At 37.2% G+C, this 14372-nt stretch overlaps 1 protein-coding gene across 1 annotated transcript; it reads right to left on the reverse strand.

Moving 5' to 3' along the window:
* Positions 1-250: 250 nt before the first annotated feature.
* On the reverse strand, positions 251-6345 carry LOC137738959 (pyrophosphate-energized vacuolar membrane proton pump-like). The gene is made up of 8 exons (XM_068478428.1): positions 5974-6345; positions 3111-3685; positions 2643-3022; positions 2368-2454; positions 1956-2286; positions 1067-1477; positions 893-952; positions 251-753 (listed from the first exon to the last, which is right to left on the reverse strand). The coding sequence occupies exons 1-8, from the start codon at positions 6224-6226 to the stop codon at positions 547-549; spliced, it is 2304 nt and encodes a 767-aa protein (XP_068334529.1). The 5' UTR covers positions 6227-6345; the 3' UTR covers positions 251-546.
* Positions 6346-14372: the final 8027 nt, after the last annotated feature.

Consider the following 14372-nt stretch of genomic DNA (forward strand, 5'->3'; position numbering starts at 1 on the left):
TCTGCAAAAATGAAACGTGACTTGAAAAATAGAAAAATAGAGTTCAGAACTTCAGATAGCTGAAATTCAATAGGTTTATTACCAAACAAAAAACAAAGGTGAATATTTTGTCTAATCTTTCTTCGAGAAAGAGAAAAAACTTACGAAATTATGCAATTTTTTTTTGTGTATTATCCACGTTCAACACAACGCCAACCAGTTTGAGTTAATTACCATATACAAATAGTGTTAAAATCGTAATTAAAATCGATGATTCCCAACGTCGCCAGTTGCTACCATAATTTGGGGAAAAAATTGAAATTTAGGGTTCAAGCTCGAACCCTAATTTCATACAACATTTCATTTCGGTACATCTAATTTTCGTCATTAATTCTCAGAGTTGGCAATTTAACTGAAACACTGGCTAAGGACGGAGGAGGGAAGAGGGATACTGGTACAAACAAAAGTTAATAAAACCTCCGCCGACCAAAAATCGAACAAAATGATATATAAGGCCATTTTCCCCCTCATACAACGGTCATCAAACACTTCTTCCCTCTTCCCTCCTCAAAAGATCTTGAAAAGTAGGCCTCCGTGAGTGGCGAAGAAGGGAGCAAACACGAGGGACTCCACCGCCATGAGCTTAATGAGGATGTTGAGTGATGGCCCTGAGGTGTCCTTGAGTGGGTCTCCAATGGTGTCACCAATCACTGCTGCCTTGTGTGGGTCTGAACCCTTCGGCCCAAGGCTCCTTGCATGCTCTGAAGCACCAGCCTGAAATCCAAACCCAAAAAAAACCAAACTAACGAAATGATATGTTTCAAAATTTAAACAACTGATCAACGGGAAACTTAGGACCTCTTCCAACATGGGGAGGAGAAACACGACCTAGAAAAAAGAATCAAATGTTTACCTCAATGTACTTCTTAGCATTGTCCCATGCACCGCCAGTGTTAGAAGCAGATATTGCTATCTGATAGACAAACAAATGTAGTCAAATCAGTTGATTCCGAAATTTCATATTGATTACTGGAAATAAATAAACCAGCAATCATAAATATGCCTAGTCATTGAAGTTCAACAATACCTGCACGCCGGAAACAAGGGAACCAGCCAGGACACCGGATAGGGTCTCCACGCCGAAGAATGTTCCAACAATGAGAGGTGTAAGAATGACAAGGGCACCTGGTGGAATCATCTCCTTGATGGATGCATCAGTGGAGATCTTGACGCAGGTAGCATAATCGGGCTTAGCAGTACCCTCCATAAGACCTGGAATGGTATTGAACTGCCTGCGGACTTCCTCAACCATTTTTAGCGCTGCACTTCCCACACTCTTCATGGTCATGGCAGAGAACCAGTAAGGAAGCATTGCACCCACGATAAGTCCAATAAAGACCTTTGGGGTTAAGACATCAACGGTTGAGATTGCTGCACGACTCACAAAGGCGCCAAAAAGAGCCAAAGACACCAGAGCAGCAGATCCAATGGCAAATCCCTACAATAAAATAATTCATTGATCAATCAGAAAGACCCTTTCACTGTGAAGTCAGGAAAAAAATAGAAACATCCAAGCACATCATCTCTCTCATAGGAGGGCATTTTGAGTAAGCTAAGCACTGTAAAAGTAGGTTCCATAAAGACGAGCCAAAGGAAAACAAACACGAAGCAGTAATAAACAAAGACCGTTATCCTAAATATGGCAGTATTAGCTGATCAAGTTCCTGAATAACTAGAACTGCCAATAACGGTGGCAAAATATAGAATCAAATTTAACTGTAGGACTTTGCAGTCAACTTTCAAAACACAAGGGCATACTTTTTTTTTGAGAAAACAAAAACAGTATACTATGTTATTGGTGTGTTTTTCAACTTCAGAAACAGGCCAAACAGAAGCAAACCGGCATCTAATTCACACTGAAGGTAAAAGGTAAAAGGTAAAAGGCACGGTACACTCTGAAAGTACATCAATTATACCTTTCCAATAGCTGCAGTGGTATTCCCAGCAGCATCTAGAGCATCAGTTCTCTCACGGATTCTATGGCTCATGCCAGCCATTTCAGCAATGCCTCCGGCATTGTCACTGATGGGCCCATAAGCATCAATGGCCAACCCGGTAGCAATGGTGCTCAGCATCCCAAGTGCAGCCACTGCAATGCCATACATAGCAGCAAAGCTAAAACTAACGTAAATACTGACTGCAATAGCAAAAATTGGAATGATGACTGATTTGTATCCCAGAGCAAGCCCAAAGATAACATTGGTAGCAGCACCAGTCCTGCAGGAATCAGCAACATCTTGCACCGGGCTGTGAACAACATAAAAGGATGAGTCAAGACGGGAAGTGAAAGTAGTAAAAAGGGGCAGTATTGTCTAGTATATTTAGCACCTGTATGCATTGCTAGTATAATACTCGGTGACGAACCCAATAATGAGTCCAGCCCAAAGACCAACAGCCACACACAAGAACAACTGCCTGCAAAGCCAAATTACATCAATGACAAACAACACGCCAACTCAATTGATAGCTCATCCATGGTACTCAACATAAACAAATCAAGAGTAATTACAACTTGATAGACCAAGCGCTAGTAATAAAATAAACCTTAATTTTGTGGTTTGGCAATTAAAGGAAACACGTGTCTGAACTTACACAGAACTTACCAGTTTTTAACAACTTTCTGAACTCCAAAATTGAAAATTGTGAAGGATGATGGCAGAGCAATCCAGCTTACAATTGCAATTCCAATAGTCATGAGAACAGTGGAGATGATAAGCTGCTTTTTCAAAGCTGGTTCAATTTCCTTGACAGCCTTGATCTCAAAGAAATCGGTGGCAAAAAGGGTTGTGATTAAACAAACAATGATGCCAACAGAACTGACAAGGAGAGGATACAACATAGAGGTGAACTCATGGTTGATTCCAAATGAGGAAATGGAAGCAACAACCAGGGCAGCACAAGATGATTCGGCATATGAGCCAAAAAGATCAGATCCCATACCAGCAATATCCCCAACATTGTCACCAACATTGTCAGCAATCACCTGAAAGTTAAAACCAAAAACTTGAATGTCAAAACCCCATTATTATATCCCAAGAACAAAATTTAAGAGTAAAATTGATATCGCTTACAGCTGGGTTTCTTGGGTCATCTTCAGGAATGTTTCTTTCAACTTTTCCTACCAGGTCAGCCCCAACATCAGCCGCCTTGGTATAGATACCACCACCGACTCTCCCGAAGAGAGCCATGGATGATCCACCGAGACCATAGCCAGTAATGGACTCAAAAAGTCCTTCCCAGTCATCACCATAGTACAGCTTAAAGAGATTGATAGTAATGAAAAGTACCAAAAGACCATTTGCGGCAAGGAGAAAACCCATAACCGCACCAGACCTAAATGCAGTAATAAAGGCCTTCCCAACACCTTTTCTGGCTTCCAATGTTGTCCTAGCATTGGCATAAGTGGCAATTTTCATGCCAAGAAAACCGGACAGAACAGAGGTAATACCACCAAGTACAAAAGCTACAGTGCTGAAAATTGCAGTTGCAAGTGCTGGCTTGCAGGTCTTTTTGGCATCATACGTGCAGGGCTGGCTCTTTGTGCTGAAACCCTCCACAGACCCAAGGAAGAGGAAGATCAGAATTGCAAAGACAACCATGAAGACCCCAACATACTGATACATAGTGAAAAGAAAGGATGTTGAACCTGTACAGCCATGCATACAGAGCTTATTAATAAAATGGAGACTATATAAAAAGCTAATAAAATCTGCCTGCAGTATTAACATATCTAGAAATACCTTATTTTCGAAAAGCATAACACCGTCTGAGCATACACTTGGATTATGAACATCTAAATAAACCCGAACTCGAAAAACCAAAAAAATAAAAACGGTAAAGGACCAAAAAGCTGGAACCAGTAGTGTCTCACTCTATCAGTGCTAGAAAAGTAAAAATAGTAGTACATCGCTCCATGTTCAATGTTGTTCTCAAGTTACTAATCAAATCGATGCACAAACCCAACTTCTCATTTTATACATTATCATGTCGACTCACATAACTGCGTGTTCTGTTAAATTTTATGATATGTTCCACCATTCATGACATATGTATTTCGTTTGTGATCTATACTTTAAATAGTGAGAATACCATCCTTAAAACGCATACTTTGTTCAACTGCATTAACATGCTAAATACCAAAAGTTCGAGATCTATGCTGCTGCCAAATTGCTAAATTGCAGGAAAAATAATGTAACTCGCCACGTAACTTTGTATAATAATTCAAATCAGGAAAAAAAAAAAGATGAGAACTTTACTTCATAAACAAAAATCAAATAAATTATGCTCCCGACAACAACACAGTACCCACAAGAAAATAAAAATAACCTCAATTTTATACTGTAAGATGCCCAACGACATGCTACAAGATATTGCTCACTTGCAAGACACGTGCTGTGCACATACTAATCTATTTTATTAATTAAGGGTTTATTAAGGGCTTGTCAACTTTTTGTTCCTATTTTTCCTATTTTACCCTCATTTTTTATCCACATGATTGACATGAGAAAGGTAAAATAGTAATTTTATATCTTTTGAACTTTTTGCCTTATTTTTTTATTGTCTCACTTTTATACACAATATTTATATAAGAACGGCAAAATATTTACATAAGATAAAAATATGGCAGTTAGTAAATGAAATTGTTCCACCATTATTTTTTTCATACATATAAGTGAAATCATGATATTTTTTGGATAGTTTAAATGAACTGAAATAGTTGTACTTGAGAAGAACGTGGGCGATTGTTTACATACACAAAATATAGGCTCTCTGCTAGTAACAATAAAGATAGGGGTGTGGGTATAGGTTGACATGAGGAGGATAAAATAGTAATTTTATATCTTTTGAACTTTTTGCTTTTTTTTATTTTACTTTGTCTTACTTTTATACACAATATTTACATAAGAAAGGCAAAATAGTAATTTTGTATCAAAATATTTACATAAGATAAAAATATGACAGTTATTAAAAGAAATTGTTCCGCCATTATTTTTTTCATACATATAAGTGAAATCATAATATTTTTTTGATAGTTTGAATGAACTGAAACAGTTGTACTTGAGGAAAACGTGGGAGAAGGTGAGCGATTATTCACATACACAAAATATGAGCACTCTGCTAGTAACAATAAAGATAGGAGTGTGATATCCACACATTCTATTTTACTTCTTACATACCTTTTTAATTTTCGACCGTCGGATCAAATGAATTAAAGAAAATCAACGGATATAAATGATCAAAGTGTGTGAAAAGTAAAATAGGATGTGTGGTAGCACGTCCCTAAACCCTAAAGATAACACCCAAAAAAGCAAATGACTATTGACATAGGACAAAATTATTAACTGCCATTTATCACAATAACACCAAGATTGAGAAGATAAAGCTGTATTATTAGTATTAGGATTTTCTTCCCAGTATAAAACTAGATCTGGATAATTAAAATAAACATTAAAAAAATTAAACAATCTGTTTAACAAAACGCAAAAGCAAACCTTGAAGAAGACCCAACTCAGAGTCAGATATGCAATCCAAAGCTCAAAACTTGAGCTAACATAAACCCTAGAATTCCGTGGATATCCATTCATCTTTAACATTGTTTGGCTGCCGAGAAATTGCAATGACAAATTTTATCTTTTATTAGAGTCGATTTTGAGCACTCAAACTAAGTTTAAACTGACAATTGAATTGAACTACTAATTATTTTTCCGTCCAATTTCTCCTTGTTTCTCAGCAACCAAACGCTAGCTAAGAGCTGTAAATTATGAATTTTCCTTTCATTTCGTGCGGTTTCTGAGCAAACAAACAAACAGTCTAAAGCTCCTGCACTGTTGGAGGTAACAAAAATATCTTAACACTGTCAAAAATCCAAGAGAACCACCAGATCTAACAAAAACCTCAAAAGATCTAAACCAAGCTCAGAAATTTAAGCTCTACCTTCAGAGATAGCGTTCTGTATCTCAGCGCACTTAGTGACGACGTTTTGGTCATTCAAGCCTTCCTCCTCCTCAATTAGGTTGTCATTGTAGCCATTCTTGTTACTGTTGGGGCCGGACGGCGGCACTTGGCGCTCGGGCGTGACCTTCACGCGCGAGACCAGGTACCACTGGACGAGCGAGAACACGATCCCCACGACGGCGGCGACGGGGATCACAATCTCCGTCGCGAGGGTTGAGAGAAGAACCACCATCCTCGCCGGAACCCTAGCTTCGCTGGTGTCTCTACGCCGGGGAAATTAGAAGAGAAAAGAGAGACTCTTCGAGATTTGGAGAGTGAAAAAAGAGACTCTTCGAGCCTTGGAGAGTGAAAAAAGAGATAAGAGGATAGAGAGCCTTCCGCGAGAGGCTCAGGTGGATTTTATATTCGGAGAAATGAGGGAGATCAAATATTCGAGGAGCATAAAGGCAAGGATGATGTGTGATGCGACTGTAGGGTCGGAAATCTGGACCGTTGTTTTGGATTCGTGTTGTTTGATTGGACGGTGGTATTGAGGTGTGTGGGGACAGCGGTGGATGATAAAGCGGGAAGGGGGTAATGCACCACGCTAAGATATCTATTAAAACTTAAAATATCTATTTAAGTTTTAACTCATAAATAATTTTTTTGTTTTCATCCTTTTGAGCTATTTTTTGCCATAGATTATTAAAAATGAGCTTAGGATAATTGTTTTCTAAAAGTAACTTTAAAAAAAAATTATGTAAATTATCTTAATTTAATTTTATGAACATTTTAATGTGATGACCCGTCCCTAATTTCCTACGCAAATTCTCCCCGAGTATGTGAATTAACATTTATGCCCTTGTTGGCAAAGTGACATGGATGTGATTATGCAACTTTAAATTATTTTTCTCGCTATCATAATTAATAGCACTCATTGTTACGAACATGTGAGTGCGAGTTAGACCTGAATTGGATTTGTAACGAAAAAGTTACGTTCATTTGAAGTACGTTACAACGGGTGAATTGTACACGCATGTGTACTAATCAATCAGTGTTAGAAACACTGTATTAGATAAGGGGATAGATTTTTTTAGTACTTGCTACTTTGTAAATCTGAAACGCTATTGTAATTAAATAGTACACGTTGTTATGAACGAGTGAGTGCGAGTTAGACCCAATTTGGATTTGTAACGAAAAAGTTACGCTCATTTGAAGTACGTTACAATGGGTAAAATTGTACACGCATGTGTACTGATCAATCAGTGTTAGAAACACTATCTTAGATAAGGGGATAGATTTTCTGAGTACTTGCTACTGTGTAAATCTGAAACATTATCGTAATTAAATAGTACGCTTTGTTACGAACGAGTGAGCGTGAGTTAAACCTAAATTGGATTTGTAACGAAAAAGTTACGCTCATTTGAAGTATGTTACAATAGGTAAAATTGTACACAAATGTGTACTAATCAATCAGTGTTAGAAACACTGTATTAGATAAGGGGATAGATTTTCTAAGTACTTGTTACTGTGTAAATCTAAAAACCCTATCTCTTTTCCCTTTTAAAAATTATCCCGTGTTCCCCCTTTCTTCACACAAACCACCAATCAAATCCCTTAAAACCCTCACTTCCACTCTTTTTTCTGAGACCATATCGCCCAATCAAGTGCCATCCCTTAAATTTGGCACCAATCATACTTCACACCCTCACTCTCACTAAACTAATCAGGAAGCACTCATTCTCTCTCATTCTCTTCTCTCTTCTCTCTGCAACTCACAGAAACAACCATCAAGGCTCCTAGTTGGAACCCAAAAACACCACCATTGAACTCACCTCACCACCATGAGCACAGCTGTACCTTCAGATCATGATTTGACCAAGTTTTGGATGTCTAACTTGGAAGTTCTGACTTGGGTCAGTTTTTCCCCGACGAGTTGCGAATGAGTTGCAAGCTTTTGGGAAGTCTAAAGGCCTCTACTTAACTCCCCAAGGTCGCTAGTCAAGGTTTGAGGAAGAACCAACCTCAAAACACATGGTTTCGAGAAGTCGAGTTTTTGGCCGAACAATTGGAGGCATTTTCAATCCACTTTTGGACTTTTGAAAGGTACAACTTTGTTCTACTCTTCAAAAGCTTCAATTCCATATAAATTTCATGAAAAATGGTTGAGAAATGTGCAAGATATGAAGTTTTGAAATTTTCTTAGAAAACCGACGAAAATCCCCAGTTTTCGACGAAACCAGACGACGACAAACGGCGATGACCACCGGAGAAGACAACGAATATTCTGTTAGACTTGACGAAATATTCTAACAGCATTAGGTAACACCGTTACAATTTAATGGAATATTCCGTCAATTTTGACGGAATATTCCTATCGTACATTAGGGTTCTATCAAATGCCTGCGCATGGCCATGGGTTAGGCGGCGCATGACAGCAAGTCCGGGCTTCGGCCAGCGAGTAGTTAACACGTGCGGGTCTGTGACTTCGAGTATAACATTTCGTATATTCAAACCTTCTGTTTGAGCAAATTATGGGGAGTTTTTCCTAGCTTTTTCGTATATGTGTTAGTTAAGTAATTATTATTAGTTGTTTCGCATATAGGGGAGACTTACCCTTAGGACGTACGTGGACATGATGTGATATAAACTAACACACAAATTAAACCCTCTTTTTGATAGTTGTAGTATGTGAAAGTAGGGATCGTTCTAGGCCGAGGATTAGGAGGGATGCTAATCTACACAAATTAAACTCTAAATCACTAAACTAGACCAAAAAAACAGAAAACTAAACTTAAACAACTCAAAACAAGCTAAACTAATTCAAATAACACAAAATTGACTCAAATAACCCAAAACAAGCACTATGGAGTGATTTGGACGAAATTTAACTAAATTGACTCAAACATGAACTAAAGAGAAGTTTGGACGAAATTTAAACTAAAAAGACTTAGATTACTAAATGGAGGTTGTTTTGTCGAATTTAACTAAAACTAAGTAAATCGCAGAAACAAATTAAGTTTGTACGAAATTGGGTGAATTAAAGGGTGAAAGGCTAGCTAAAGGGTCATTCTCCACACATGACACATATGCATATAAATCGATTTCCAATTATTATTCCAATAAACCATGAATGACAATGCCCCAAATTAATTGTGAACTGCACAACTTAACTCTCATATTTTCCTAATTTTATTGAATTGGACTCAGCGACGCAATCAAATTATTCTTATCAAGTTCCTTATATGAACTGCATGATAGAGATACATATCAAAGATCATCAAGTTCTATGAAAATCATAAGCATTGACAAGGCATTCGTAACTATGAACTGCATGATACTCCTGCCATTGATTTACTTAACACAATCATGACTAATGATTTTCACTACTTATAAATATAAGTTCATAACGATTAGGTGAAATTCCCTTATATTTTAGCATCAAATTCATGCATGCAAACTAAGTAGGCCTCCTCAATCAACATACAAGAATAAGTTATCAATCAAACAGATAAGTAAATCACATTCATGTTTTACGAAACAATAACTGGAGGAAATCAATTCATATCACATATATGTTCATGGCTTTGAATTCACCTCTAACTAAAAAGAAATTAGTTCCACATGTCTAGCATAATTGAAAACTAAATTAAAACAAACATTGGACTAAAACTAAGGATAGAATACACCTAAAAACGCTCCAGCCCTCCAATAGCCTTGGATTGCAGGCCACGGCTCAAAACCCCTTCTCTACTTCTTTCTTTGATGTGGCACAAGGTGATTTTTCTGATTTTCTCTCTAAGGCTCTCTTGTGTGTGGTAATTTTGTGCGGCATAAAATAGGTATATATAGGGCTAGGGTTCACGCCAATCCTTGGAGGACAAGGATAGGGCACGGCAGAGTTGTAGGGGGAAAATGTTAAGGTTAGGTCATGGCAAAAACCAAAAAGAATAAGGAGAGGGTGCGGCAGAGTCTAGGGCTTCTAGAAAGGGTATTGTGACAGGTTTGTAGAAGGATAGAAGATAGGATACGCGACAATAAACAAGGACATACAATAAGGCTTCTAGAACCTGATATTTAGGTGATTTAATGTGAAATTTAGTCCTCTTTGCATCTGGAATTAAGGTGGGATAAGATTAGGTTAGGATAAGATAAGATAAGGTAGTTTGGATAATGTTTCCTTCTTCTTAGTGATAGGAGCATATTCATGCGACTTAAATAGCTTGTTCTCGTGCATTTACGTTATGTTTCTTTAGTTATTTTAGTACTTTAAGCTATTTTCGTGTGTTTGTAGGTCCAAAGGGCTAAAGGAGCAAAAAGATGCATTTTGGAGACTTTTGGAGCACTTTTGGGCTAAGGACGGATAGCTTATGCTTGAAGCCAAAGTGTTGGAACCTTGTTCTCTTTAGTTTTAGGACATTTAAACCTTTCCTAATCCCAATCATGCCATGCATAACACACATCCATTCTAACACATTGTCATTGCACATGCATTTCCTTCATTAGTTAACCCACATGCACTTATCACTTATCATCACCACATATCATATCACTTAATCACTTATCACTTATCATCACCACTTAACCACTTATCATATCATAACCACATATCATATCACTTATCACTTATCACTTAACATATCATACACTTATCACTTATCACTCATAATCATCTACACATTTCAACCATCCACCTACTTCACCTACAACATCCACCTACTTCACCTACAACATCCACCTACTTCACCTACTACATCCACCTACTTCACCTACAACATCCACCTACTTCACCTACAACCTCCACTTACTTCACCAACCTCACACACTTACTTCACCTACAAATGACATAGCCATATGTTCCCTCCACTACTCCTATAAATAGCCTTGCATTCATTCATTCATGGACATCTCATTTTCATACACAACACACCACAAACACTTCCATTCCCTCATTGCCGTGAGTCCCCCTTCCCCTACAAATCCAAACACCATCCTTCCATCTCCACAACTCCTCTTCCATTCCTCCACCACTCCCCAAACCATTCACACCATCAAACTATCCCTAGACCTTGTGCTACAACGAAGAGGAAGAGAAGAATGCCTAAACGTTCATACAATTCAAGTTTGAGTTGTTAGAATGTTTAGGTGCTTCTTTGATTTCTATGTTTAATTTCAATACTCTTTGTTTTGTACGAATGAGGCATGGAAGAGAAGAGGGCCTAAACGTTCATACAATTCAAGTTTGAGTTGTTGGAATGTTTAGGTGTTTCTTTGATTCTCTTTGTTTTGTACCATGAGGAACTAAACCCCCCTTGGCTAGGGGGGGATTCGAAATAAATGTTTATGCTTGCATTTTGATTTGATTACTTCTAATTACGTTTCATAAGTTGTGGATTCAATTTGTTTAACCGTTTGATTGATAACTTATTTATGTATGTTTATTGAGAGTGCACGCTTAATTTTCATGCATGAATATGACGCTAGAATATAAGTAAGTTTCACCTAATCGTTATGAACTTATATTCACAAGTAGTGGAGGTTGCTTATAAACAATCGCGTTAAATGAATTCTTGGCACGAGTTTCATGCTCATCATAGTAACGAATGCCTCGTCAACACTTATAGTTTTCATAATGCTTAATGATCTTTGATTGTATCTTTATTGTGTTGTTCACGTAAAGGACTTTTGGAGAATGTTGTGAATTGCGTTGCGCTAACCCATCCAATTCATTAACTTAAGGAAAACTTGACGGTTAATTTAAGCGGACCTAATTAACCCGGGGTGATGAGTTTCATAATTTATTGAAATGCAATTGGAAATCTTTTTATTATGCAAGTGTAACATATGTGGAGATGACCCCCTTAGCTATTCTATCATCCATTCATTCCATTTCATCAATTTCATATTTACATTCTGTTTTAATTTGTTCATTTAATTTAATTTCGTATAAACTTAAATCCCCCTTTACTTTAATGTCAATTTAGTTAGAAATCATTTTAGTTTGTGTTTTTAAAAGCATTTTGATCTTTTGGTTTGTTTTAGAGTTTTAAAGTTTAGTTTTACATTCTTTGAGTCTAATTTAGTGTTTTATATTGCGTTTTTACGTTTTTGAGTCAGTTTCCAAGAGATTAACAATCCCTCCTAATCCCCGGCAACGGCGCCAAAATTTGATGCGTGAATTTATACGCACACAAATTAAACCCTCTTTTTATCAATTGTAGTATAGGTGCAAGTAGGGATCGTTCTGGACCGGGGATTAGGAGGGATTGTTAATCTCTTGGAAACTGACTCAAAAACGTAAAAACGCAATATAAAACACTAAATTAGACTCAAAGAATGTAAAACTAAACTTTAAAACTCTAAAACAAACCAAAAGATCAAAATGCTTTTAAAAACACAAACTAAAATGATTTCTAACTAAATTGACATTAAAGTAAAGGGGGATTTAAGTTTATACGAAATTAAATTAAATGAACAAATTAAAACAGAATGTAAATATGAAATTGATGAAATGGAATGAATGGATGATAGAATAGCTAAGGGGGTCATCTCCACATATGTTACACTTGCATAATAAAAAGATTTCCAATTGCATTTCAATAAATTATGAAACTCATCACCCCGGGTTAATTAGGTCCGCTTAAATTAACCGTCAAGTTTTCCTTAAGTTAATGAATTGGATGGGTTAGCGCAACGCAATTCACAACATTCTCCAAAAGTCCTTTACGTGAACAACACAATAAAGATACAATCAAAGATCATTAAGCATTATGAAAACTATAAGTGTTGACGAGGCATTCGTTACTATGATGAGCATGAAACTCGTGCCAAGAATTCATTTAACGCGATTGTTTATAAGCAACCTCCACTACTTGTGAATATAAGTTCATAACGATTAGGTGAAACTTACTTATATTCTAGCGTCATATTCATGCATGAAAATTAAGCGTGCACTCTCAATAAACATACATAAATAAGTTATCAATCAAACGGTTAAACAAATTGAATCCACAACTTATGAAACGTAATTAGAAGTAATCAAATCAAAATGCAAGCATAAACATTTATTTCGAATCCCCCCCTAGCCAAGGGGGGTTTAGTTCCTCATGGTACAAAACAAAGAGAATCAAAGAAACACCTAAACATTCCAACAACTCAAACTTGAATTGTATGAACGTTTAGGCCCTCTTCTCTTCCATGCCTCATTCGTACAAAACAAAGAGTATTGAAATTAAACATAGAAATCAAAGAAGCACCTAAACATTCTAACAACTCAAACTTGAATTGTATGAACGTTTAGGCATTCTTCTCTTCCTCTTCGTTGTAGCACAAGGTCTAGGGATAGTTTGATGGTGTGAATGGTTTGGGGAGTGGTGGAGGAATGGAAGAGGAGTTGTGGAGATGGAAGGATGGTGTTTGGATTTGTAGGGGAAGGGGGACTCACGGCAATGAGGGAATGGAAGTGTTTGTGGTGTGTTGTGTATGAAAATGAGATGTCCATGAATGAATGAATGCAAGGCTATTTATAGGAGTAGTGGAGGGAACATATGGCTATGTCATTTGTAGGTGAAGTGTGTGAGGTTGGTGAAGTAAGTGGAGGTTGTAGGTGAAGTAGGTGGATGTTGTAGGTGAAGTAGGTGGATGTAGTAGGTGAAGTAGGTGGATGTTGTAGGTGAAGTAGGTGGATGTTGTAGGTGAAGTAGGTGGATGGTTGAAATGTGTAGATGATTATGAGTGATAAGTGATAAGTGTATGATATGTTAAGTGATAAGTGATAAGTGATATGATATGTGGTTATGATATGATAAGTGGTTAAGTGGTGATGATAAGTGATAAGTGATTAAGTGATATGATATGTGGTGATGATAAGTGATAAGTGCATGTGGGTTAACTAATGAAGGAAATGCATGTGCAATGACAATGTGTTAGAATGGATGTGTGTTATGCATGGCATGATTGGGATTAGGAAAGGTTTAAATGTCCTAAAACTAAAGAGAACAAGGTTCCAACACTTTGGCTTCAAGCATAAGCTATCCGTCCTTAGCCCAAAAGTGCTCCAAAAGTCTCCAAAATGCATCTTTTTGCTCCTTTAGCCCTTTGGACCTACAAACACACGAAAATAGCTTAAAGTACTAAAATAACTAAAGAAACATAACGTAAATGCACGAGAACAAGCTATTTAAGTCGCATGAATATGCTCCTATCACTTAGCTGATTCCTTATCTTCAATGTCTTGATTTAAGGCTTCTCCATCAAGAGAAAAAAGAGGAGGAATTTGCATCACACCAAAACCTTGAAGCTTTGAAACCCTAAAGCTCTCAAGAGAATCCCGAAGGGATTAAAAAAGCTCTCTTCATTCTTCGTCAAATCCTTCTTCAAGATCAAGCCCCGACAGTCCT

The sequence above is a fragment of the Pyrus communis genome, chromosome 7 (genome assembly GCF_963583255.1).
Source record: "Pyrus communis chromosome 7, drPyrComm1.1, whole genome shotgun sequence".
Taxonomy (NCBI): domain Eukaryota; kingdom Viridiplantae; phylum Streptophyta; class Magnoliopsida; order Rosales; family Rosaceae; genus Pyrus; species Pyrus communis.

Excerpts from the sequence above, each read along its gene's own strand:
- LOC137738959 (XM_068478428.1), bottom strand. The coding sequence starts at position 6,226 with ATGGTGGTTCTTCTCTCAACCCTCGCGACGGAGATTGTGATCCCCGTC. Across the intron at positions 3,686-5,973 it reads ACAGAACGCTATCTCTGAAG|GTTCAACATCCTTTCTTTTC; the intron begins GTAGAGCTTAAA and ends ATGGCTGTACAG. Across the intron at positions 1,478-1,955 it reads CCACTGCAGCTATTGGAAAG|GGATTTGCCATTGGATCTGC; the intron begins GTATAATTGATG and ends ATTTTATTGTAG.